At 43.0% G+C, this 23412-nt stretch overlaps 1 protein-coding gene across 2 annotated transcripts in view; it reads left to right on the top strand.

The window, feature by feature from the left end:
- Window positions 1-539: 539 nt before the first annotated feature.
- LOC140738833 (alpha-N-acetylgalactosamine-specific lectin-like) overlaps window positions 540-23412 on the top strand; it is a 48835-nt gene continuing 25962 nt past the window's right edge. The window contains exons 1-2 of one of the 2 annotated variants that reach the window (XM_073066745.1): window positions 540-565; window positions 20912-21073. In XM_073066745.1, coding sequence (XP_072922846.1) covers window positions 555-565; window positions 20912-21073 — 173 coding nt within the window. In that variant the 5' untranslated portion in view covers window positions 540-554. Of the gene's footprint in view, window positions 566-20911; window positions 21074-21283; window positions 21361-23412 lie in introns of those variants that run through there. The other variant, XM_073066746.1, reaches the window with a different exon arrangement.

The following is a 23412-nucleotide window of genomic DNA, read 5'->3' as shown; positions in this document are numbered from 1 at the left end:
GATTCCCATTTATTTACTACCTTCTGTCCCTAATGTTACCACTCCAGAAGAATACTGAGCAGTATTAACAGGGCAAATGATGAAGAAGATGCTGAAATGGAATTATGTATGACACTGACAGGGTGTGAAAGCCAGAGCACTGATTTAGTCAGTGGTGTTGAGTTAGACGGTGAACCGCCTGGGCCAGAACAGCCACAGTAAATCCATCAGGAACATGCAAATGAGGGGTGGCATTTGAAAGGTGGATCATCACCTGGACAAGGTGGACTACACCCAAACATTTTGAAAGAGAAAATTGAAGGGATTATGCAGGCATTAGCAGTGATCATTTAAGAATCTCTGGTGACAGGATGTGTCCAATAAATACAGTCATAATTATAACACACCTGGTTAAGGAGGGGCTGAGGCAAAAGGCAAAAAATCACCTAAAGGGAAGTTTTTATTTGAATACTTTGAGGAAGTAACAAGCAGGTAAAACAAGGAGAGTTAGAGGGCATTAGATTTGTTTACCAATGTCAAGTTGGCTCACTGAAATCAGCAACAATTTTATCAGAATGATGATAAGGTAATTTTCAGAAGGTATTTGATAAGGTATTGTCATGAATGGTATTCATTGAGACTTAACACCAGGGTCTACAACTGTTCACTTTCTACATTAATGATCTGAATGAAAGTATCAATGGCATTTTGGCCAAATTTGCAGATAATGCCAAGATAGGGGGAGGGACAAGACCTGTTGCAAAAGCAGGGTATCTGCAGAAGAACGGGGACCGATTTGGAGAGTGGCTAAAGAAGTGGAAGTTAAAATATTGGGTAGGGAAGTGTTGGGTTATGCACTTTGGTAGGAAGAATAATGGTGTATTCTATCTTCTAAATGGGTAGAATTCAGAAGTCAGGAGTGTAAAGGGACTAAAATGTGTGGTTTCAAGTTCATTATTCTCTTCAGGTTAATTTGCCAGTTGAGCTGGCTGTAAGATAGTTAAAAAGTTACCATTCATTTTGTGAAGACTAGAACAGAAAAGCAAGGATGAATTGCTAAGGCTTTATAAGACATTGGTCAGACCACATTTGGAAGATTGTCAACAATTTTGGGACTTGTATCTAAAGAAAAACGGGCTGGCTTGGAGAGGGTCAAGAGGAAGTTCACAAGACTGATACTGGGACTGAAAGCCCTAATATTTGAGAACACTTGATGACTCGGGACTTGCACTAGGTGGAATCCAGAAGGATGAATAGGATCTCATTGAAACTTCCTAAATTAAGAATGGCTTTGGTGGAATAGATACGGAGAGGATGTTTCACTTAATAAGAGATTCTTGGATCTTAGGGCACAGCTGAGAATAAAGGGACATCCCCTTAGAACTGAACTGAGAAGGAATTTATTCAGCCAGAGGGCAGTGAAGCCAAAGTCATTTAAAGAAGAGACTGATAGGTTCTTGACTGCTAAGAGGGCTAAGTTTTACAGGGAGAAGACAGGAGAAGTGGTCTCTAGAAAGTGCAAGCCACAATTGAATGGCAGAGCAGACTTGCTAGGCCGATTTGCCTATCCCTGTTCCTCTATCGTATGGTCATATGAAAAAATTTAGGTCCAGACACCCATGAAGAGATGGAGAGAACAAAGGGAAGGGCAAAACATTTTAAGAACCACCTGGATGATCAGGTAATATTCATCACCAAAGTCTGATCAACATAAGAAAATAAGAGATAGCAGCAGGAGTAGGCCAATCGGCCCCTCAAGCCTGCTCCGCCATTCAACAAGATCATGGCTGATCCAATCTTAACTCTAGTTTTCACCGGATCAATTAGTAGAAAGGATGGAACAAAATACAGAACACTGGAAGAACTCAACGGAGTGATTAGCTTCAATGGAAACAAAGAGTGTATATCAACATTTTGCTTCTGACCCTGTACTGGGCCTGAAAAGGTGAGAAAGATTGCCAGTCTATAGCAGTATGAGGGAGGGGTGAGACAGAGGCTGGGAGGTGATTGGTGGAACCAGGTGAGGTGGGAGGATGATGAACAGATGGAACCAACTATCAGAAGCAATGGAATCGGGGATGGGAAGGATGAACAAATAGAGGAGAAACCAAGATGAATAGGTTTTGTATGCAGGATAAGATCATTGTGGCTATCAATATTCATACGATTGGGTTGCAAGTGACCCAATAAAATATTAATTGCTTCATGACACTTGTGTCTGTCCTTACTATAACAACAGAGAAGTCGGAGGAGAGACAGGTCACTGTGGGATTGGCTAAGGCTGTTGAAATAACATGCAACCGGAAGTTCAAGATAACCGTTGTGGACAGAGGACACATAGATGCTGCCGGACCAGCTAAGTTCCTCCTGCAATTTTGTGTGTTGACCCACAAAGCAATCTCCTAGTCTATGTTTGATTTCTCCAAATTACAGGAAGCCACAGCATAACTACAGAATGCAGCAAACCCAGTTTGAGGAGGTACAGGGGAATGACTATGTCTCTGTAATGTGCTGAAGGGGGCGATGAAGAAGAATGTTTCTACACTACCTGTGGTTGCAGGATAAAGTTCCATTGGGCTGGGAGGGGTGAGTGGGATGGGACAAGTGGACCAGAAAGTCATGGAAAGAGCAATCCTTGAAGGCAACAGAAAGGGGGTGCAGGAGGATCCATTCAGAGAGTTGCTCAGTTGGTGGTACAGTAGACAAGGGTGATAAGGAATGGGTCACTGCTGAGAAGGAGGCAGAGCTAGTCAGAAATGAAACATTTATTTGTTTGAAAGTAAGAGGATAAATCTGGGAAATGGAAATTGGTGGGGAAGATCCAAGAGAAAAAATTGTAAATTATGGAGAAGGAAAAGTTGGGAGAACAGAGAGAGACAGATAGATAGAAGAGAGTGTGGAAAGAAACAAAAAACCAACAAGAGGAGAAGGTGGAATTATACAGGATCAGATGGTAGGAGAAGAGACCTGTACCACAGACACTCAGTGAGTCAGAAACAGTTCTCTTGAAATAGGTTGCTTTGAATAAGAAATGATAAAGTCTTTGTCTGGAGTGTTCAGTATGAAAATGGGAGGTTGTGCTGTTTGATGGGATAATTATCAAAACCGAACATTTCACATGGTGAGAAACCAGTAAAAGCTGGTGACACATGAAACTGCAGATTCTGGTGAGTGTTCTTCCAAATGCAATAAAATTACCACAGCAAATTCTAATCCTGATCTTCACTTTAAAAAAAAACAGAATGGAACTGCCTTTGCCTAAGGCGACTTTTAAGGATAGTTTAAAAATGCATGAAAGGTTTAGGGTGAATTATGAGAAATATTTTCCAGTGTTGCTGGGCTAATGAGTGGAGGGTGCACATTTACAACAACTGGTAAAATAAGCAAAGGTTTTGCACAAACAAAGTACATCAGAACACATGCATAGCAGCAATATTTGGCCAGACAGTCCCACAAGCCTGTTCAATCCTCCAATCTATGTACCACTCAAAGTCTTTCTGACTGCTCATTCAGGATACCCACATGGCCAGTGTGAAAATCTTTTCTCTCAGATCCCCTTTTAATCTTATCAATTTCATATGAAGTCCTTGCCTACTAGTTTTAAACTCTTCGCCCTGGGAAAAAGGCTGGGAGTACCAACCCTCTCTTTGTCCCTCACCATCTTATAAAACTCAGCAAGGTAATTCTTTCCTTCTGTTTCCCCAGGGAAAGCAGTCCCAGACTCTCCAATCTCTCCTTATAACTCAAGTTGTCCAGTCCTGTCAACATTCCTGTGAATCTCTTGTGCACTCAGTGTTAAGGGCTCTGCGTACACAGCACTTCCGATAAATATTTTCTAGCGGACCTATATCCACTCTCACCTCACTTTTTCATATACTTGAAAAAAAGCTTTTTCTATCCAGTTTGATAATGTTTTCTAGCTTGCTTTCATATTTCATCTTTTTTGTCCTAATGATTCTTTCAGTTCCTTTTAATAGGTTTTTAAAAGCTTCCCAATCCTCTGTCTTCCTGCTAATTTTTGTTTTGCTGTCTGCCATCTCTTTTGCTTTTACATTAGCTTTAACTTCCCTTGTCAACCACGGTTGTACTACTGTGCCATTTGAGTATTTCATTGTTTATGGAATACATCTATCCTACACCATTCTCATGTTCCCCAGAAAATCAAGCCATTGCTGTTATGCTGTCGTCCCTGACAGCATCTGCTTCCAATTTACGTTGGCCAACTCCTCTCCATACCACTGTCATTTCCATTACTCCACTGACCATCAGGATCCTGTTACACTTGCAGTTTCTTAACTCTCAGCCCTATTTGATCCCTTAACAAAATGGCAATACCAATCAATGTTAGGGAAGTTAAATTCACTCACTCTCAGAACCCGACTATTACTGCAGCTATCTGAGATTTCCCGACACATTTGCTAATCTAATTCCTACTGACTGTTGGAAAGGGTGACCATAATATAATCACATTAAAGTGATCACCCCTTTTTCATTTCTAAGTTCTACCCAAATAACAGTGTTCCAGTGTGACACTGGTTCTGCAATTGCAAAGATCAGGAGGGAAGAAGAGTCCTCAGGCGTGACGGCAAGGTGGTTGGTGTCTGGAGAGGCCAATTCTGGATCTGTGGACTCTGGAACAGTTGGGCTGTAGGAACAGCTGGGAATGCCGGCGCTCGGGTAGTAGGATCCTTCCTGCTTCTCCTCTTCTCTTAAGCAGTCACTCTTCTGGATTCCTTAAAATTCTAGGCTGCTCCGTGGATCAGCGTTCTCCAGCAGTCTCTGTACAAGCCAGCTGCTGCCACTCATTGACCTCGATATTTGCCTGAGAGAGCTGCTTCTTGTTGGTCTTTGTACCTCTTGCGTGGAGCACCACAATCTCTCTGGCCCTGAGAGAGTTCTTCGTAGAGTACTTCTTTCAGCAACCTGGAGTTGTCCATGTGGGACACGTGGCCTGACCAGCAGATCTGCCTGAGCAGTGAAGTGGCTTCAGTGCTTGGAAGTTGCGCCTTGTCCGGGACCTCATTGTTGGAGACACGATCCTGCCAGCTGATACCCATGATGGAGCAGTGACAGCGCTGGTGGAAGAGCTTCAGTAAACAGATTTTCTTGTGGTGCAAGACTCCCCCAAGCTTCGGAGCCGTATAGTAATGTTGTGACAAAGACAGCTCCGTACATCTGGATTTTTGTGGGCGGACACAGCTGGTGGTTCTTCCACATGTTTCTGGAGGCACCCGAAGGCACTGCTGGCTCTGGCAAGTTGATAGTCAATGTCCCTTACTACCGTAGTGTTGGACATGACACTGGCCAGGTGGGTGAACTGTTCAACCATAGTGAGAGGGTGATCATCAATGATGATCCGAGGTGGGTTGTAAACATCACGAGGGGACTTCTGATGGAGGATTATTGTATTCTTCAGACTGACCGTTAACCCAAAAACCCTTGCAGCCTTTGCAAAGTGAGTAACTGCAGTCAGTAACTCGAGATTGGGCTCTTGCATGGTTTTTGTTCAGGCAAGAAGGTGGCAGAGGTTGAAGATATTTCTGTCAGTGTGGAACTGAATATAGATGCTCTCTGAGATGCTCTCTTTCACTTCCAGTAGCATCATGCTAAAAGAGACAGCAAAGAGCTTTGGTGCCAAAACACATTCTCGTTTCACTCCGGTACTTTTCGAGAATGGATTAGACTGATCATTTTTGTGTTTTACCTGATGCCTATGGCCTTCATGGAGCTGCTGCAGGTGGTGAGGAATTGAAGGGGACAGACAATCTTCGACAGAATCTTCCAGAGACCATCGCGGCTGACAGTATTAAAAGCTTTGGTCAGGTCAATGAACGCCGCATACAGTCCCATGCTCTATTCATTACAATTCTCCTGTATCTGGCGTAGGACGAAGATCATGTCGGATGTGCCTCTCTTTGTTCTAAATCCACACTGACTCTCTGTGAGGTTGCTTTCGGTAATGGTACGGATGTTTCTGTCCAAGAGAATTCTGGCGAGGCTCTTATCAGTGCTGGACAGCAGGGTAACGTCTCTATCATTTGAGCAATCTGATTTATCTCCTTTGTTCTTGTACAGGGAGACAATTACAGCATCGTGTAATTTGGGTAATTTGGGACTGAACTTTACTCCCAACAGAGTGTGAACAGGTTTGTGCGCTCACTCAGGAGAAAATCCCCTCCCATTTTGAACGCTTTTTCCGGGATCCCATCAGTTCCTGGGCTTTATGGCATTTCAGCTTGGAAATAGCAGCTTTGACTTCGTCCAGAGTTGGTGAGCCATCAAGCTGAAGCCTGATCTCATGCTGCAGGTGATCCATTTCAATGGATGCTACTTGATGATTATCCCCAAAGAGGCTCTCGTAGTGCTCTGTCCATTGTCTCAGTTTGTCTGTCAGCACTCTGGAGCTGCTGGATAAGTGTAGAAGGGCTTGAATCTGACCATGCACCATGCGCAGTAATTTATAGAAGGCTTGAGTGCTACCAGTGTATGCATAGTGCTATGTTCATTCTGCTAGGGTAGTGGTCGCCAACCCGTCAATCGCGATCGACTAGTTGATCTTTGAGACTTTCCCAGTTGATCCCAAAAAAAAAGAAAAATAAATACACAAATACTGTTGAGAGATTGTTTCCAGGTTGCGGGGTTTTAGTTCCGTTCTTTCTGCCAGTGCACATGCGTGTAGCTCTCCCACAATACACAGTGTAATTCAGTGATCCCCAACCACCGGGCCGCGAGGAAACGATATAAGTCAGCTGCATCTTTTCTCATTCCCTGTCACGCCCACTGTTGAACTTGAATACACGCGAGGTCATCTGGCGACTAAACGCAGTGACACACTCGTGTCAGGGATCGCTGGTTGGCCTCGCGCGGCCGGCGGGAAGTGCCGTTGCTACTGGCCTGGAGCACTGCCTCTGAACCTGTTTACCACACCGAATGTTCGTGGGGAATCTGGTGCTAAAATATTCGCAGACGACCTAATTCGGACTCAGTGTTTCGTAAGTAGCAGAGCAGCTACCGCGCTGCAATCTACTGAAACAAACTTTTGTCGGCCAATAGATCCTACAAGGGGGGCGGGCGGGCGCTCTGTCACACTCCCCGCCCAGTCGGCCGCTTGCTCTGGACTGCGACCGCCGCGGCCCCGGTACAGGGACCTCCAGCCCTGACCTTGTCCCCTCACCCCACCCACGACCAGCCGCACCCGGCCAAGGCGTCTGGCAGCGGGCGGGCGGGCGGGAGGCTGAGTTCGGGCCTGGAGGCTGTCTAATGAGGCAATATCTCAAAACTGCTTCAGTACCCTGAGTCCAAGCACCCTGCACTTAAAGACAAACCCGCTGAGCTTTTTCAGCGGTTAAAACGTGAACAAGCGGGACAGAAGCCGAGAGCCGTGAAAACTAAATTGCGGAATAGACTGAACATAAGGAACCTGCTTTGAGTATCACTGTATTCCCGTTGTGTTTAACACCGCCCTGCCCCCTTCGGCCGGTCCACAAGAATATTATCAATATTAGACCAGTCCGCAGTGCAAAAACAGCGTGGGTACCTCCAGTGTTTATACATTGCGGGGTTTTACTTCCAGTCTTTTCTGTCCCAGTACGCATGCGTGTAACTAATTGATGTGGGTGGATCTTGCCTTTTACAAAGGCCGAGGTAGGGGATCTTGGGCTTAAAAAGGTTGGTGACCACTATGCTAGGGTTTCACATCTGTCTCAGTTTGGCTTGGAGGGTGCTGCACGCAACTCTATTCTGCCTTGGCCACATGACCGTCGGGTCTTAGACAGCACAACTTGATGGGAGGAGTGTTTCTTCTGGATTTCAACAGCACTTTCATCAAAACAGTCCTTGTTTCTTCGTGAGGAGTGTGCAACTACCTCGACAGGCACATCTTGGACGGCAGTCTTTAGGTGCTCCCTTTTTTCTCCTATGCCAGAGTCTGTGCATGAGGTGCATTTGCTGTCCAATATCTCTGAACTTGATCTGAGGAGGAGGCCAAACTTATCCACCTGGAGTCTCTTCAGCTGCAGTCTCCTTTACCTTATTCCTGGCACAATAGCCAGTTTGATGTTCGCCCTGACCAGTCTTTCATCCATATAACAGTCTGCACTCGGCATGACCCTGACGTGTAGAACATCTGACACAGCCTTTTGGCGCACCAGGATGTACTCCAGGAGGTGACAGTGTTCGGATTGAGGGAATCTCCAGCTTGTCTTGAACCTGGCTTTCTGTTAAAACAGCGTATTTGTTACAACCAGACTGAATTCTATGCAGAGATCCAGGAGCATCCTCTTGAGATTGTTCTGTGGATATCACCAGAGGTTTCATCAACACTAAAGTCTGAAGCATTCATAATGCGGACAAGAGGAAGATGTTTGCAATGCCCTGGAGAGTTTGCTTTGGGAAAAAAACACAAGGATGATCCTAATTTAGAAGTAAACTCCCACTGGAAACTTCAAATTAAAATGTTGGAAATACAGCAACATCTCCAATCGGACACACTCAAGAGTATATCCTGGGTAAATATTGATTGGAACTGGAAAATAGATAGATAGATAGATAGATAGATAGATAGATAGATAGATAGATAGATAGATAGATACTTTATTCATCCCCATGGGGAAATTCAACATTTTTTTCCAATGTCCCATACACTTGTTGTAGCAAAACTAATTACATACAATACTTAACTCAGTAAAAATATGATATGCATCTAAATCACTCTCTCAAAAAGCATTAATAATAGCTTTTAAAAAGTTCTTAAGTTCTGGCGGTTGAATTGTAAAGCCTAATGGCATTGGGGAGTATTGACCTCTTCATCCTGTCTGAGGAGCATTGCATCGATAGTAACCTGTCGCTGAAACTGCTTCTCTGTCTCTGGATGGTGCTATGTAGAGGATGTTCAGGGTTTTCCATAATTGACCGTAGCCTACTCAGCGCCCTTCGCTCAGATATCGATGTTAAACTCTCCAGTACTTTGCCCACGACAGAGCCCGCCTTCCTTACCAGCTTATTAAGACGTGAGGCGTCCCTCTTCTTAATGCTTCCTCCCCAACACGCCACCACAAAGAAGAGGGCGCTCTCCACAACTGACCTATAGAACATTTTCAGCATCTCACTACAGACATTGAATGACGCCAACCATCTAAGGAAGTACAGTCGACTCTGTGCCTTCCTGCACAAGGCATCTGTGTTGGCAGTCCAGTCTAGCTTCTCGTCTAACTGTACCCCAGATACTTGTAGGTCTTAACCTGCTCCACACATTCTCCATTAATGATCACTGGCTCCATATGAGGCCTAGATCTCCTAAAGTCCACCACCTTCTCCTTGGTCTTGGTGATATTGAGACGCAGGTAGTTTGAGTTGCACCATATCACAAAGCCCTGTATCAGTTTCCTATACTCCTCCTCCTGTCCATTCCTGACACACCCCACTATGACACAAATGACAGAGATGGAAGAGAGAATGGGATAAAGTGCAGGAGGGAGCTGTGATAAATGCAGTGCTGGAGTGGGAGAAGATACGGTGATCAAAGTTGGCGAATGACCAGAGGTACATCCAGAGAAGGAGGGAATAGGAAAACAGAGACTTATTTTTCCCAGTAAGACTATAAGACCATAAGACATAGGAGCAGAATTAGACCACTCAGCCCATGGAGTATGTTCCACCATTCCATCTTGGCCAATCCCGGATTCCACTCAACCCCATCCTTCTGCCTTCTCGCCATACCCTTTGATGCCCTGACCAATCATGAAACTATCAAATTCTGCTTTAAATATACTCATGTATTTGGCCTCCACCACAGTCTGTGGCAGAGAATTCCACAGATTGTCTATTCTCTAGCTAAAAAATATTCCTCCTTACCTCTGTTCTAACAGGTCACCCCTCAACATTGAGGCTGTGCCCTCTAGCTCTGGATACCACATCATAGGAAACATCCTCTTCACATCCACCTTATCTAGTCCTTTCAATATTCAGTATGTTTCAATGAGATCCCCCTGCATTCTTCTAAATTCCAGTGAGTACAGACTCAAAGCTGCAAATGCACCTCATATGTTAACACCCCCTTCATTCCCAGAATCATTCTCGTGAACTTCCTCTGGTCTCTCTCCAATGACAACATATCCTTTCTGAGATATGGAGCCAAACTGTTGACAATACTATTAGTGTCTTATAAAGCCTCAGCATTATCTCCTTGCTTTTATATTCTATTCCCCTTGAAATAAACAGCAACATTGCGTTTGCCTTCCTTACCATAGACTGAAACTGTAAATTAACCCACTGGGAGTCTTGCACAAGAAATCCTAAGCCGCTCTGCAACTCTGATGTTTGAATTTTCTAATTATTTAGATAATAGTCTGCACAATGTTCCTTTTACCAAAATGCATTATCATACATTTCCCAACACTGATATTCAATCTGCCACTTATTTGCCCATTTGACCAATTTCTCCAAGTCCTGCTGCAATTGCATTGCTTCCTCAGCACTATCTACCCTCCACATATCTTTGTATCATCTGCAAGCTTTGCCACAAAGTCATCAATGCCATTTGCTGAATCATTGACAAACAATGTGAGAAGTGATGGTCCCAATACTGACTCCTGAGGAACACCACTAGTCACTGGCAGCCAACCAGAAAAGGCCCTCTAATTCCCCTTTGCTGCCTCCTGGCTGTCAGCCATTCTGTTATCCATGCCAGCATCTTTCCTGTAATGCCATTGGATTTTATCTTGTTAAGCAGCCTCACGTGTGGCACCTTATCAAATGCCTTCTGAAAATCCAAGTAAATGACATCCACTGCCTCTCCTTTGTCCACCCTGCTTATTACTTCCTTGAAGAACTCCAACAGATTTGTCATGCAATATTTCCCCTTACAGAAACTATGCTGACTTTGACTTATTTTATTAAAAGACTCCAAGAACCCTGAAACCTCTTCCTTAATAATAGCCTCCAACACTTTTCTTCAAGAGTGGAGTGACATTTGCAATTTTCCTGTCCTCTGGGACCATGCCAGAATCAAGTGATTCTTGAAAGATCATAATCAATGGATCTACTATCTCATCAGCAACTTCTCTCAGGACTCCGGGATGTAGTCCTTTTGGTCCAGGTGACTTATCCACTTCAAGACATTTGCGTTTGCCCAGCGCTTTTTATTTGTAATAGCAATGGCACTCACTGCTGCTCCCTGACACTCACAACCCACTGGCATATTGCTAGTGTCTTTCACAGTGAAGACAGATGCAAAGTCCTCATTAGGTTCGTCTGCCATTTCTTTGTTCCCCATAACTACCTCACCAGCATCATATTCGACTGATCCAATATTAACTTTTACCTCACTTTTACTCTTAATTTAACTGAAAAAAACTTCTAGTATCCTGCTTTATATCATTGGCTTGTTTGCCCTCATATTTCATCTTTTCCCTTCTTATAGCTTTTTAGTTGCCTTTTGGTGGATTTGAAAAGCTTCCCAATCATCCAACTTCCACACACTTTTGCTACCTTTCCTTTTTTTCATGCAGACCTTAACTTCCCTTGTCAGCCACGGTTGCCCATTGGATCGTCTTCATCTGTAGGACATATCTATCCCACGCCTTGTGAACAATTTCCAGAAACTTCAGCCACCCCTGCACTACTGTCATCCCTGCCAGTATCCTCCGACAATCCACCCAGGCAAGATTCTCTCTCACACCTCTGTAATTCCCTTTATTCTGTTGTGATACTGATGCATGTGACTTATGCTTCTCCCTCTCAAGCTGCAAATGAATCCAATCATATTATGATCACTGCCTCCTAATGTTCCTCTATGTTAAGCCCCCATAAAATTAGACCATCTCTAATTATTCCACAAGTTCATCCACCTTATTCTGAATGCTACCTGCATTTAAATATAGCACCTTATTTCCTGCATTCTTCGCCCTTTTGGATTTTCCCACTGTGGTACAATTTAACTCTTTGGTCTGTCTGCATTTGTATCCAATCATTGGCCTGTCCTTCCTTATATTAATGTTACACCCATCATCTACTTGTAAACCTATTGGATCATCCTCCGCTCTATCATACTGGTTCCCATCCCCCTGCCATATTAGTTTAAACCACTCCCAACAGCTCTAGTAAACCTGCTCGCAATAATATTGGCCCCCCTCGGATTCAAGTGCAACCTGTGCTTTTGTACCTGCCCCAGCAGAGGTTTCAATTATTCAAAGTGTGAATCCCTCCCCCCCCCCCCACTCCAAATCTCCAACCACACATTTATCTGCCACCTCCTTCTATTCTTGTCCTCACTGTTGCGTGGCACAGGCAACAATCTCCAGATTACTACCCTTGAGGTCCTGCTTTTCAGCTTCCTTCCTAACTCCCTGTATTCTGTTTTCAGGAACTCTTCCTATTTTCTACCAATGTTGTTGATACCAATATGTACCACAACTTATGGCTGCTCACCCTCCCTTTCTCAAGATATTGTGAATGAGTTCTGAAACATCATGGACCCTGGCACCTGGGACACAACCTACCATCATGCTTCTTTTTCATGTCCACAGAATCGCTTGAGTATTGAGCCTCCTATTACTGCTGCTATCCCCTTCAGTTCCCTACTGTTCTGAGCAGCAGGGCCAGACTCGAGGCCACTGTTGTTTCCCTCAGGTAGGTCATCCTCCCCCAACAGTACTCAAAATGGAGACCTTAATATCAGGGGGTGTCTCACTGGAATCACCAACAGTTTATCAGAACTAAGGTGTAAATATTTCAGAGAAGGAGCATGCGGAAAGGGTTAAAGAAAAGTTGGCCAAAGGTTGATTGACAAGTAGCTGAGCAGGTTTAATAAACCTGAGGCAGAATGCACATTTTTGAGGGAAAAATATTTGGAGAACATTTTGCAGTGTAACTCCCTTCCTTCTGTGAACTGGTCCATTGTTTTTCTTCATGAGACCGTGTTATTGTGTTATTTTAAAGCACGCAATGTAGGATTGTTTATAAAACTGGATTTTCCTGAAAAACCTTATTGCTGAGAAGTGCTGTTGATGCAAGTCTTAAGGTATCAAAATATTATTTTTGGTAACCTCTGAGGGAATTTTTTGAAGGGACGAGACCCTTGGTCAAGCTTTGGAGGCATGTGCAGAATAGAATGAAAATTCTTCTGGTCTAGATGATGTTGGGCTGCAGTCTCCATCGGTGTTCTGGATCAGAGTCAGTTGTCAGTTAATTTCATAGGGATGGTTTTTGGTTCAGAGAGGGGATTTAGAGGTCAAGTTAAGCTTCAGGGATGTGTAGGATTAGAGGTCAAACCAGATTCAAGGCTGTTTATTCTACAGACATCATTTTACAGCTGTGCAGTAAGAGCATCCTGACAATCTGCATCACTACTTGGTATGAAAACTTCACTGCAGCAGGTAGGAAGGTTCTACAACCGCTGGTAAAAACTTGCACAATGCAGCATTGGCACCAGCCTCCACACCATCAGGGAAATATTTACAGAAAGAAGCTGGAAAAAGGCTAGTAACATCATGAAGGATCCCACACACCCTGCTCATGGACTGTTTGTCCCACTCCCATCAGGGACGAGGCTATGTAGCATCCCGTGCCAGCACCACTATTACTTTCTCCAAGCAGTAAGGCCAATCAACACCTCCAGCCACTAACTCCACCACTACTGTTATGCTTTGTAACTACAAAACCTGAAACAAATTCAAAGGAAGAAACGGAAGTCCAAAATAAAAGTGTACTTTAAGTGAGGTGCACCTGTCATGTGGTAATGTGATGATGAGTGCAATTCAGATAATTATACATATAACCTGTAATGAATTATATAAACAAACAAGAATGCTTAATCAACTAATTTATATAAAAGATTACTCAAACATTACTTAACTATTAAATACACAACAATTAATTTGTTATTTCCTGTCAGTCAGCTTATGTACAACCTAGCTTCACTTTATGGACTTACAATCAATTTAAATATGCAAGCAATCTCATGCATTTAAATTTATTGTGTTCTTCATTTTATTTTCATGCTTCCTCAGATCCAGAGTAACAATTATCTTGTTCTCCTTCACACTTGTGAGCTGGAAATGACTTTACACAATCTAGAATCTTGGTGGCCCACCAGGTCAGCAAGCCCCCGTGCCCCCAGGAGTTGAATATTTACTGCTGACCCACTGGTCTATTTACTGCAATGTCAGTACAACGTAATCATCACAAAGTGTACATTCTGATCATTCTCAGGGCAGAACATTCCAAATGTTCCAAAGCCCTCTGCACAAGGAAATTTCTTCCTTTCTAAATTCTAAAATAGATAATTAGATATTTAGATAGATACTTTATTGATCCCAAGAGAAATCACACTGCCACAATAGCATTATAAGTGCACAGATATACAAATAAACAAATATTAGAAGAGGAATAAGAAACAATAAAAAATAAGTTACCTCAAACAGTCTTAACAGGATGAAGCCATCACTTCCCCAGTTATAGGTAGACTCACTATAGAGCCTGAAGGCCAAGAATAAGAATGACCTCATATAGCGCTCTTTTGTCTTAGTCTATCACTAAAATTGCTCTTCTGTTCTACCAAGGTGGCATGCAGAGGGTGAGGGTCCAGAATTTCCAAGATTTTCCATAGAATCCTTTGTTCTATCACAGCCTCCAGTTTGTCCAGTTTGACTCCTATAACAGAGCCAGCCTTTCTAATCAGTTTATTGAGCCTGTTGGCATCACCCATGTTGATATCATTGCCCCTTCACACCATCGCATAGAAGATTGTGCTGGCATCAACAGACTGGTAGAACATGTGAAGGAGAGGCTCGCATACTCCAAAGGTCCTCTGGAAGTAGAGGTGACTCTGGCTCTTCTTGTACACAGCCTCTGTGTTGGTGCTTTACTCAAGTCTGTCAACCAGATGCAACCACAGGTACTTGTACATCCTCATCACATCCATATCCTCACCATCTATAGTAACAGGAGCAGTACAGACTTATTCTTCCGAAAGTCCATCACCACCTGCTTTGTCTTATTGAGCTGCAGATGATTCAGCTTGCACGATTTGACAAAGTCCTCCACCAGTGCCCTGTATTCATCCTCCCGTCCTCCCTTTATACACCCAACTATCGTTTAGTCAACAGGGAATTTATGCAGATGACATGGCTCAGTGTTGTAGCTGAAGTCTGAGATATACAGGTTAAACCAGAAGGGAGCGAAGACAGTCCCCTGTGGATCCCCAGTGCTGCTTACAACCATGTCTGACACACGGCTCTGAAGCTGTACAAACTGTGGTCTGCAAGTCAGATAGTCCATCATCCAGGATACAATGGATGTGCCAACCTGCAGTGAACGGAGCTTTTCCCCAGCAACGAGGACTGTATGGTATTGAAGGCACTTGAGAAATCAAAACCCATGATCCTCACAGTGCTATCCTGCTTATCCAAATGGGAATAGGCTCTGTTTCACAGGTAGATGACAGCATTGTCAACTCAATGTGCTCCTGGTTGGCAAACTGCAGGGGATTGAAAGCTGCTCTGACCAGGGGTTGAAGGTGAGCCAGGAACAGCCTCTCTACTTTGTTTCATGATGTGTGAATGTTGGCATCACCCTAGTTTTAGACTCTTCAGACATCACTTCTCATTATCCACTCCTCAGTCCATCTCAGAATCCTGGAACTCTCAATGAGATCATCTGCACTTCTGGAGAAGTTCCTGTGCGTTTCGTCCAATTTTTCTATCTCGCTTCAATGGACATTTCTCGCAATCCAAGAGTCCATCTGGTGAATTGATGTTGCATCTTCACCATGACAAATCCAAAGACCAAATCAACTGCTGAACTCCTAATGAGTTCTCTATGTAACACTAGAATGTCAGCGAGACTTCAATGCTTTTGTTCTGCAAAGTCTTGCAATAACATTGGAAAAAATGTTGAATTTCCCCATGGGGATGAATAAAGTATCTATCTATCTATCTATCTATCTATCTATCTATCTATCTAACTGACCACCTGCTAATGACTTCATAAATTCTCATTCTACCTGCAGATTAAGGTTTTGCATCAGCACGCCAGGACCCATCCACTCACCCGGTTCCTCATTGTGCAAAATCTTCAGTTTTGCTATTTCTCCTATCAAACAGCACAACCTCTAACTTCCCTATCGTACACTCCAAGTGTAGCATTTATCAATCCATCTTCAATGTAAGATAGTTCAGGAGATTGTTCATGATCTCAACAACAGTGGATAAAGGTCTAAAAATTATTTTGCAAGTTTTAACCAGGACGAGGAAATTGCAAGTTGCAAAAATGACAGTCAATGTCAATTCCTCAAAACCTCAAAGACTCACTCCCTGAGTGACCTCGGTAAGTCTCTTTTCCTCCAAATCTGCCCTGTTCATTGCAGCTTCTCCTGCTAATGAGCACTTCCCCCACCCCGAACCTCTATCTTGCCCACCATCCCCTCATTCTGATATCTCTCTCTCTCTCTAACTACCTCTCTGTCTCTCTATCTCTCTCTACCTTTCTATCTCTCTCTCTGTCTCTCTATTTCTCTATCTGTCTCTGTCTCTCTCTCTCGCTCTCTCTCTCTCTCTACCTTTCTATCTCTCTCTCTCTATCTATCTACCTATCTCTCTCTCTCTCTCTCTCTCTCTCTCTCTCTCCCCCCCACTCTCATTAACAAGCAAGTATAAAGTTGTACATGTGTACCCAGTAAAGAGATCGCTGAGTGTATGTATGCATATATAAAATCAGCCAATCTTTTGGCAGCAACTTGAAGAATAAAAGCATGCAGGCACAGTCAAGAGGTTCAGTTGTTGTTGAGACTAAGCATCAAAATGGGGAAGTGACAGACGGACTGGTTTGAGTATCTCAGAAACTGCTGAACACCAGGAATTTTCGTCCACAACAGTGTTTGGAGTTTACAGAGAACAGTGCAAAATCAAATCAAATCCTGTGAGCAGCAGTTCTGTAGACATAAATTACTTATTAATGGGAGAGGTCAGAGGAGAACGGTCAGACTGGTTCAAACTGACAGAAAGCTGAGAGTAACTCACATGAATGTGTTTTAACAGTGGTTTACAGAAGAGCATCTCTGAATGCACAATGTGTTGAACCTTGAAGTGGATGTCCTACAGCAGTAGAAGACCACAAACATACACTCAATGGACACTTAAGGGAGTAACAGAATAATGTGGGCACTGAGTGTATATGAGTCAATCTACCTATCTCAAAATCTCAACATTCAAACTAAACACAACTGAAAAGTCATATTTGACAAATCAGTAGAGATTTTGAGGAGGTAAACAAGAGGGTTGATGAGGATAAAGTAGTAGATGATGTCTATATGGTCTTTAGCAAGGCCTTTGACATGATCCTTTATGGCAGGCTGATCAGGATAATTTATTAGGATGAGATTGGGCCAATAGTGGATTGGATTCATAATTGGCTACAGTGTAGGAGGAACAGTGTGATTGTTGAGGGTTATTTCATAATCCAGAAGCCTATGTCTACTGATGTGCCACAGGAGGTTGCTGCTGTAATTTATATTAGCAATTTGGGTGTGAATATACAAGGAAGGTGGTTAGGAAGTTTATGCATGACACTAAAGTTGGAGGCGTTGCGTAACATTACAGAAAATTACAGGGAGATCTTGATTAGTGAGGTATGTGGGCTGAGAACTGGCAAATGGCTTACAGTCCAAATAAATGTGAGATATTGCATTTTGGGATAACAAACAAGGCTAGGACTTATACAGTGAATGTTAGGTCACTGTTGAGTATTACAGTATAGGGACACCAAGGAATGCAAGTTCATGTTTTGCTGAAAACAGCTTCACAGGAAGACTGATTGAGAAAGAAGGCATTTGGCATGTTGGTCTTCATCAGTCAGGGCAATGAGTACAGGAGCTGGGAAGTTATGTTACAGTTATACAGCATAGGAGATTGGTGACTCTGTACTTGGTGTATTGTGTTCCGTTTTGGTAACCCTGTCACAGGAAAGATGTTATTAAACCAGAGCAAGTACATAAAAGATGTACCAGGATGTTTCCTGGAGTGGGGGCTTGAGTTACAAGAAGTTGCGTGGACAAGTACCTACAGTGTAATGTTTCACAGTGGCAGCTCTAAGATTGGTGTTCAATTATTGCTACTGCCAATATCATTTGTTACTGAGTTAAACAGTAGTTTTTCTTTTTTATACATTTTTAAAGATTTCCATGAAACTTTGGTTAATTGGGCAGTTGCTTAATGGAGTCAAATTGTACTGGTCCTGATGTGAATCAATTGACCAGAATCCACGGTACGACACTTTGCACTGAAATGAATTGAAAGCCAGTTAATGATGGTCGTCCCACTTACCGAGCTAATCAAGATCTTCCTGTAATTTCTGACACCTTTCTTTGCTGATCTCCATTCTCATCTCTGAGTCATGAGGTTATGTGTTTAGGTCAAAGGACAGAAACCAGAGCACCAAAAGCAATGGTGACACACAGGGATCCTACATTGCAGGAGTTGCTGTGTTTTCAGATCCTTTCAGCTCGTTGTACTTTTCCCAGCTACAACGCTCCACAGTTCCGGAACTTTGATAGATCTTTTATCATGTCTTCACTCACCGATTCGTCAATTTTCTGCTCTTGTCTATTGTCTATAGTTCTCCTTTTCTCCGTCCCATGAGTCTTTAACTTACCACCGCACCCTTCTCTCTTTAATTTGTCCTTTTTTTCTCAGTAATTGTCCCTTTAGTAAAACTGAGCAGGATGCTGTTCAGCCAGGCTCCCCCTGCTGGTGAACCAGCTCCATGACAATAAAATGCAGAAAAAACACAGCAAACTACAGTACTCAATAGATAGATAGATAGATAGATAGATACTTTATTCATCCCCATGGGGAAATTCCAACTTTTTTCCAATGTCCCATACACTTGTTGTAGCAAAAACTAATTACATACAATACTTAGCTCAGTAAAAAAAAATATGATATGCATCTAAATCACTATCTCAAAAGCATTAATAATAGCTTTTAAAAAGTTCTTAAGTCCTGGCGGTAGAATTGTAAAGTCTAATGGCATTGGGGAGTATTGACCTCTTCATCCTGTCTGAGGAGCATTGCATCGATAGTAACCTGTCGCTGAAACTGCTTCTCTGTCTCTGGATGGTGCTATGTAGAGGATGTTCAGGGTTTTCCATAATTGACCGTAGCCTACTCAGTGCCCTTCGCTCAGCTACCGATGTTAAACTCTCCAGTACTTTGCCCACGACAGAGCCCGCCTTCCTTACCAGCTTATTAAGACGTGAGGCGTCCCTCTTCTTAATGCTTCCTCCCCAACACGCCACCACAAAGAAGAGGGCGCTCTCCACAACTGACCTATAGAACATCTTCAGCATCTCACCACAGACATTGAATGACGCCAACCTTCTTAGGAAGTACAGTCGCCTCTGTGCCTTCCTGCACAAGGCATCTGTGTTGGCAGTCCAGTCTAGCTTCTCGTCTAACTGTACTCCCAGATACTTGTAGGTCTTAACCTGCTCCACACATTCTCCATTAATGATCACTGCATTCTTTTCTTCTTTTTCATTCTCTCCATGTATCGATCTCTCTCCCTCTCTTTCTCCCTATCCATTTGTCCCTGTCTTTCTTTCTTTAAGTGTCTCTCTCTGTCTTGTTCTAACCTTCTCTCTTTCTTATTATCTCACAGTCCTTATTTCTTCCTATGTCTCTTTCTCTTAGTCAACTTATCTGTCTTTTCCTCTTTCCTCATCTCCAATATGTCCTCTTTCTCTCAGTAATAATCTCTATTAGGACAAGACAGAACTGGAGACAGACCCATGAGTGAAGCCATCTTGTTTTATTGAGATCACAAACAAGGGGATGATGAGAGAGGGGTAGGAGTCATGTGACACCAGCAAAGTACTAAACTAGTACTTTTCATCTGTTTTGTATGAGGAGCAGGACATGAAGGATAGTGAGATCAGTGTGGGATGTTCTGATATTCTGGGACATTTTGAGATCTAGACTAAGGTGAAAACATTACCAAAGATCCTCACCACCCAAGCCATGTGCTTTTCTTGCTGCTGCCATCAGGTAGAAGGTACAAGTGCCTCAGGACCTTCAACAACAGTTAATACCCCACAGCCATCAGGCTCTTGAAGAAAAGAGGATAACTACACTCATCAATTGAGATGTTCCCACATCCAATGATCTCACTTCAAGGACTCTTTAACTTATTATTTCAAACTCTCGTTTATTTATTGCTATTTATTTATATTAGCATTTACACAGTTTGGTGTCTTCAATACACTTGCTCTTTCATTGATCCTGTTTGCAGTTACTATTTTATAGATTTTCTGAGTATGCCTGCAGGAAAAAGAATCTCAGGGTTGTATGTGGTGATGTGTATGTACTCTGATAATAGTTTTTACTTTGAGCTTTGAATCTCTTGTAGATCATTAAAGTGTCTAAATCACCAGGGTCTGATGGGATCTATGTTGGGACACTAATGGGAAAATTCTTGTTGAGAGCTGTTGGAGAGGATCATTGGGGATAGGATTTACTCACATGTGGAAGATCACGGGTTAATTTAGGACTCAAGAAGCTTGAGTAAATTACTTGAGGAAAATGAATAAACAGGGAATGGAGGGATATGAATAGGTGGGTGGAAACAATTATTTTAATTTTGCATTATGCTGAGCAGCTGTACTGTTCTGTTATTTTCCTCCTCGACACGCCCCCTGCTGGTTCACTGTTGATAAACCAGCACAACTCAATAAACTGCACCTCCCCTTGGGCTTATACTTCACTTAACTAAAGTACGGAGTTCATAACCACTCATCAAACATGAACATAACTGTTACAAACTTCTGTGCTGAAATAATTGTGTTAACCATGTCAGGGAATTGGTCAGAGAGCTTTACTGAAGGGCTTTTGATCTGAAATTTCGACTCTGAATCTCTCTCCATGTTGTGCTTTTATTTCAGCAGATTATTCTGTCCATTATTGAGCTTGTTGGCAACAGGAAAAGCACAGTCAGCTTTGTCTGATGCAAAGATCAAGTTCCTCGGGGGGGCTTCCATTGCCGTATGCAGTGTGGCGAAGAATATTGGTGAAGGGTACACGGTGCAGTGTGCTGTACAAGAATGGTGAGAAATGAACAGAAGTGTTCCTTTCTCTTGATTGTTACAGAATATCTGGCAATAGTCATGTGAGTAATGTTTGGGGAAGAGAAAGGCCCAGTGCTCCACGGAGAAACGCCTGGAAAAATGTATTTTTTTCTCCATGACTGTAACACCCAGAGCATTTGTTCTGTCAGTGCTGCTGGAGTCATGAACTCTGACCAGGAGATGAGGAGAACTGCTCAGCCAGTGGATCTGTGGATGTTTTATCCAAGTTTTCAGGCAATTAAGATTCCTTCGGAACAGGTAAAATTGTGAGTAATCTCAGAATAATGGTTGATCTTTATTCATTTTCTGTGCAGTTAAAAGAGATGTCTGACAGTTCATTGATGTGCAGTGGGTAAAATAACAGGGTGGCCTCTTCTCTCAGTACATTCTAACTGAATCCCAGACTGATCATACATCACTGGGAGTCCAGGAGACCCCCGAGGTTATCTTGCTCTCTAACAAAACTACATTTTCAGGTACTGATAGTGGAAGAGGTTCCCCAGGATTGCATCTAGAGTCAAGACTATAGAGCCCTGGGTGGCTCAACTATACAGAGAAGACAGATCAAAGGTGCTTCAGTTATTGGGGATTCCCCAGATATGGAGCAGATAGGTGAGTGTATATGGGTGCATTGTGGTTCAAGATGTTGCGCTGTCAGTATTAAGAACATCACAGTGACCACACACTGTTCTGGATGGTCAAGGGGAAGGGTCAGAGGTTGTGGTGCATATTGGTACCAATGACATTGATGGAAAAAGGAATATATAGAATACTACAGCACACAACAGACCATTTAGTCCATGATTTTGCACCAATCAAAGCCAATTTTTACGAAACGTCCTCCAACTGTGTATCATCCATCTACATCCATTCCCTCCATACTCATGAGTCCAGCTAAAAGCCTCTTAAACTCCGCCAAACTGCCTGATTCCATTATTACCCTGGTAATCCATTGCAGAAACCTAGCATCTTAAAACTGTGCCTTTTCATGCTAGCCATTTCAGCCCTGGGAAAAAGCCTCTGACTATCCACACAATCAATGCCTTTCATCATCTGATACACCTCTATCAGGTCACAGAGAAGATGTCAGGGGGAAGTTTTTTACGCAGAAAGTGGTGAGTGCGTGCACTGCTGGTGACTGTGGTGGAGGCGGATACGATAAAGTCTTTTAAGAGACTCCTGGATAGATACATAGAGCTTAGAAAAAAGAAGATTACAGATGGGATCATGACGTGCAAGGATACACATTGTATCCAAAGGACAAGCAGGAAAGCAGACGGAGTGGCATTGCTCTGTTGGTAAAAATGAAATCAAATCATTAGAAAGAGGTGACAAAGATGTTGAATTGTTGTGGATAGAGTGAAAGAACTAGCGAGGGTGAAAAGACCCTGATGGGAGTTATATACAGTCCCCCAAACAGTATAAGGATGTGGTCTACAAATTAAAATGGAAGATAGAAAATGCGTGCCAAAAGGGCAATGTCATGGGGGATTTCAATATGCTGGCAGGTTGGGAAAGTCAGGTTGGTGCTGGATTCCAAGGGGGGGAATTTCTAGAACACCCACAAGATGGCTTTTAGAGCAACTCCTGGTTGAGCCCACGAGGGGATTAGCTATTCTGGATTGGGTATTGTGCAGTGAACCAGAATTGATTAGAGAGCATCAGGTAAAAGAAACCTCAGGGCTAAGTGATCATAACATGATTGAATTCATCATCAAATTTGAGAAGGAGAAGCTAAAGTCAGATGTATCAGTATTACAGTTGAGTAAAGGGAATTACAGAGGCGTGAGAGAGCTGCCGGCCAGAATTGATTGGAAAAGAACACTGACAAGTATGAGAGCATATCAGCAATGGCTGCAAGCAATGGAAGGCAAAGGATATATATATGTATCCCAAAGAGGAAGAAGTATTCTAAAATGACACAACCGTGGCTAACAAGAGAAGTCAAAGTGTGGTGAACTAGATATACCTGTCTGGACTGCTCCTGTGGCTCCTCCCACAGACCCCTGCTGACTGCTCCTGTGGCTCCTCCCACAGACCCCTGTATAAAGGCGACTGTGGCCTGTTGCTCATTCCCCAGGATGTAGTGTTGTTCATTCTTCCAGTCAATAAAAGCCGATACCTCGCTTCCTACGTCTCAGCGTGAGTTAGTGATGGTGCATCACAAAGTCAACAAAGATGAGGCATAAAATAGAGCAAAAATTAGTGGGAATTTAGAGGATTGGGAAGCTTTTAAATACCAACAGAAGGCAAGTAAAAAGTCATTAAGAAGATCAAGATGGAACACAAAAGTAAGCTAACCAATAATATTAAAGAGG

This window comes from Hemitrygon akajei, chromosome 14 (genome assembly GCF_048418815.1).
Source record: "Hemitrygon akajei chromosome 14, sHemAka1.3, whole genome shotgun sequence".
In the NCBI taxonomy this organism is placed as follows: Eukaryota; Metazoa; Chordata; class Chondrichthyes; order Myliobatiformes; family Dasyatidae; genus Hemitrygon; species Hemitrygon akajei.
This window is presented reverse-complemented; position numbering and strand designations above follow the sequence as displayed.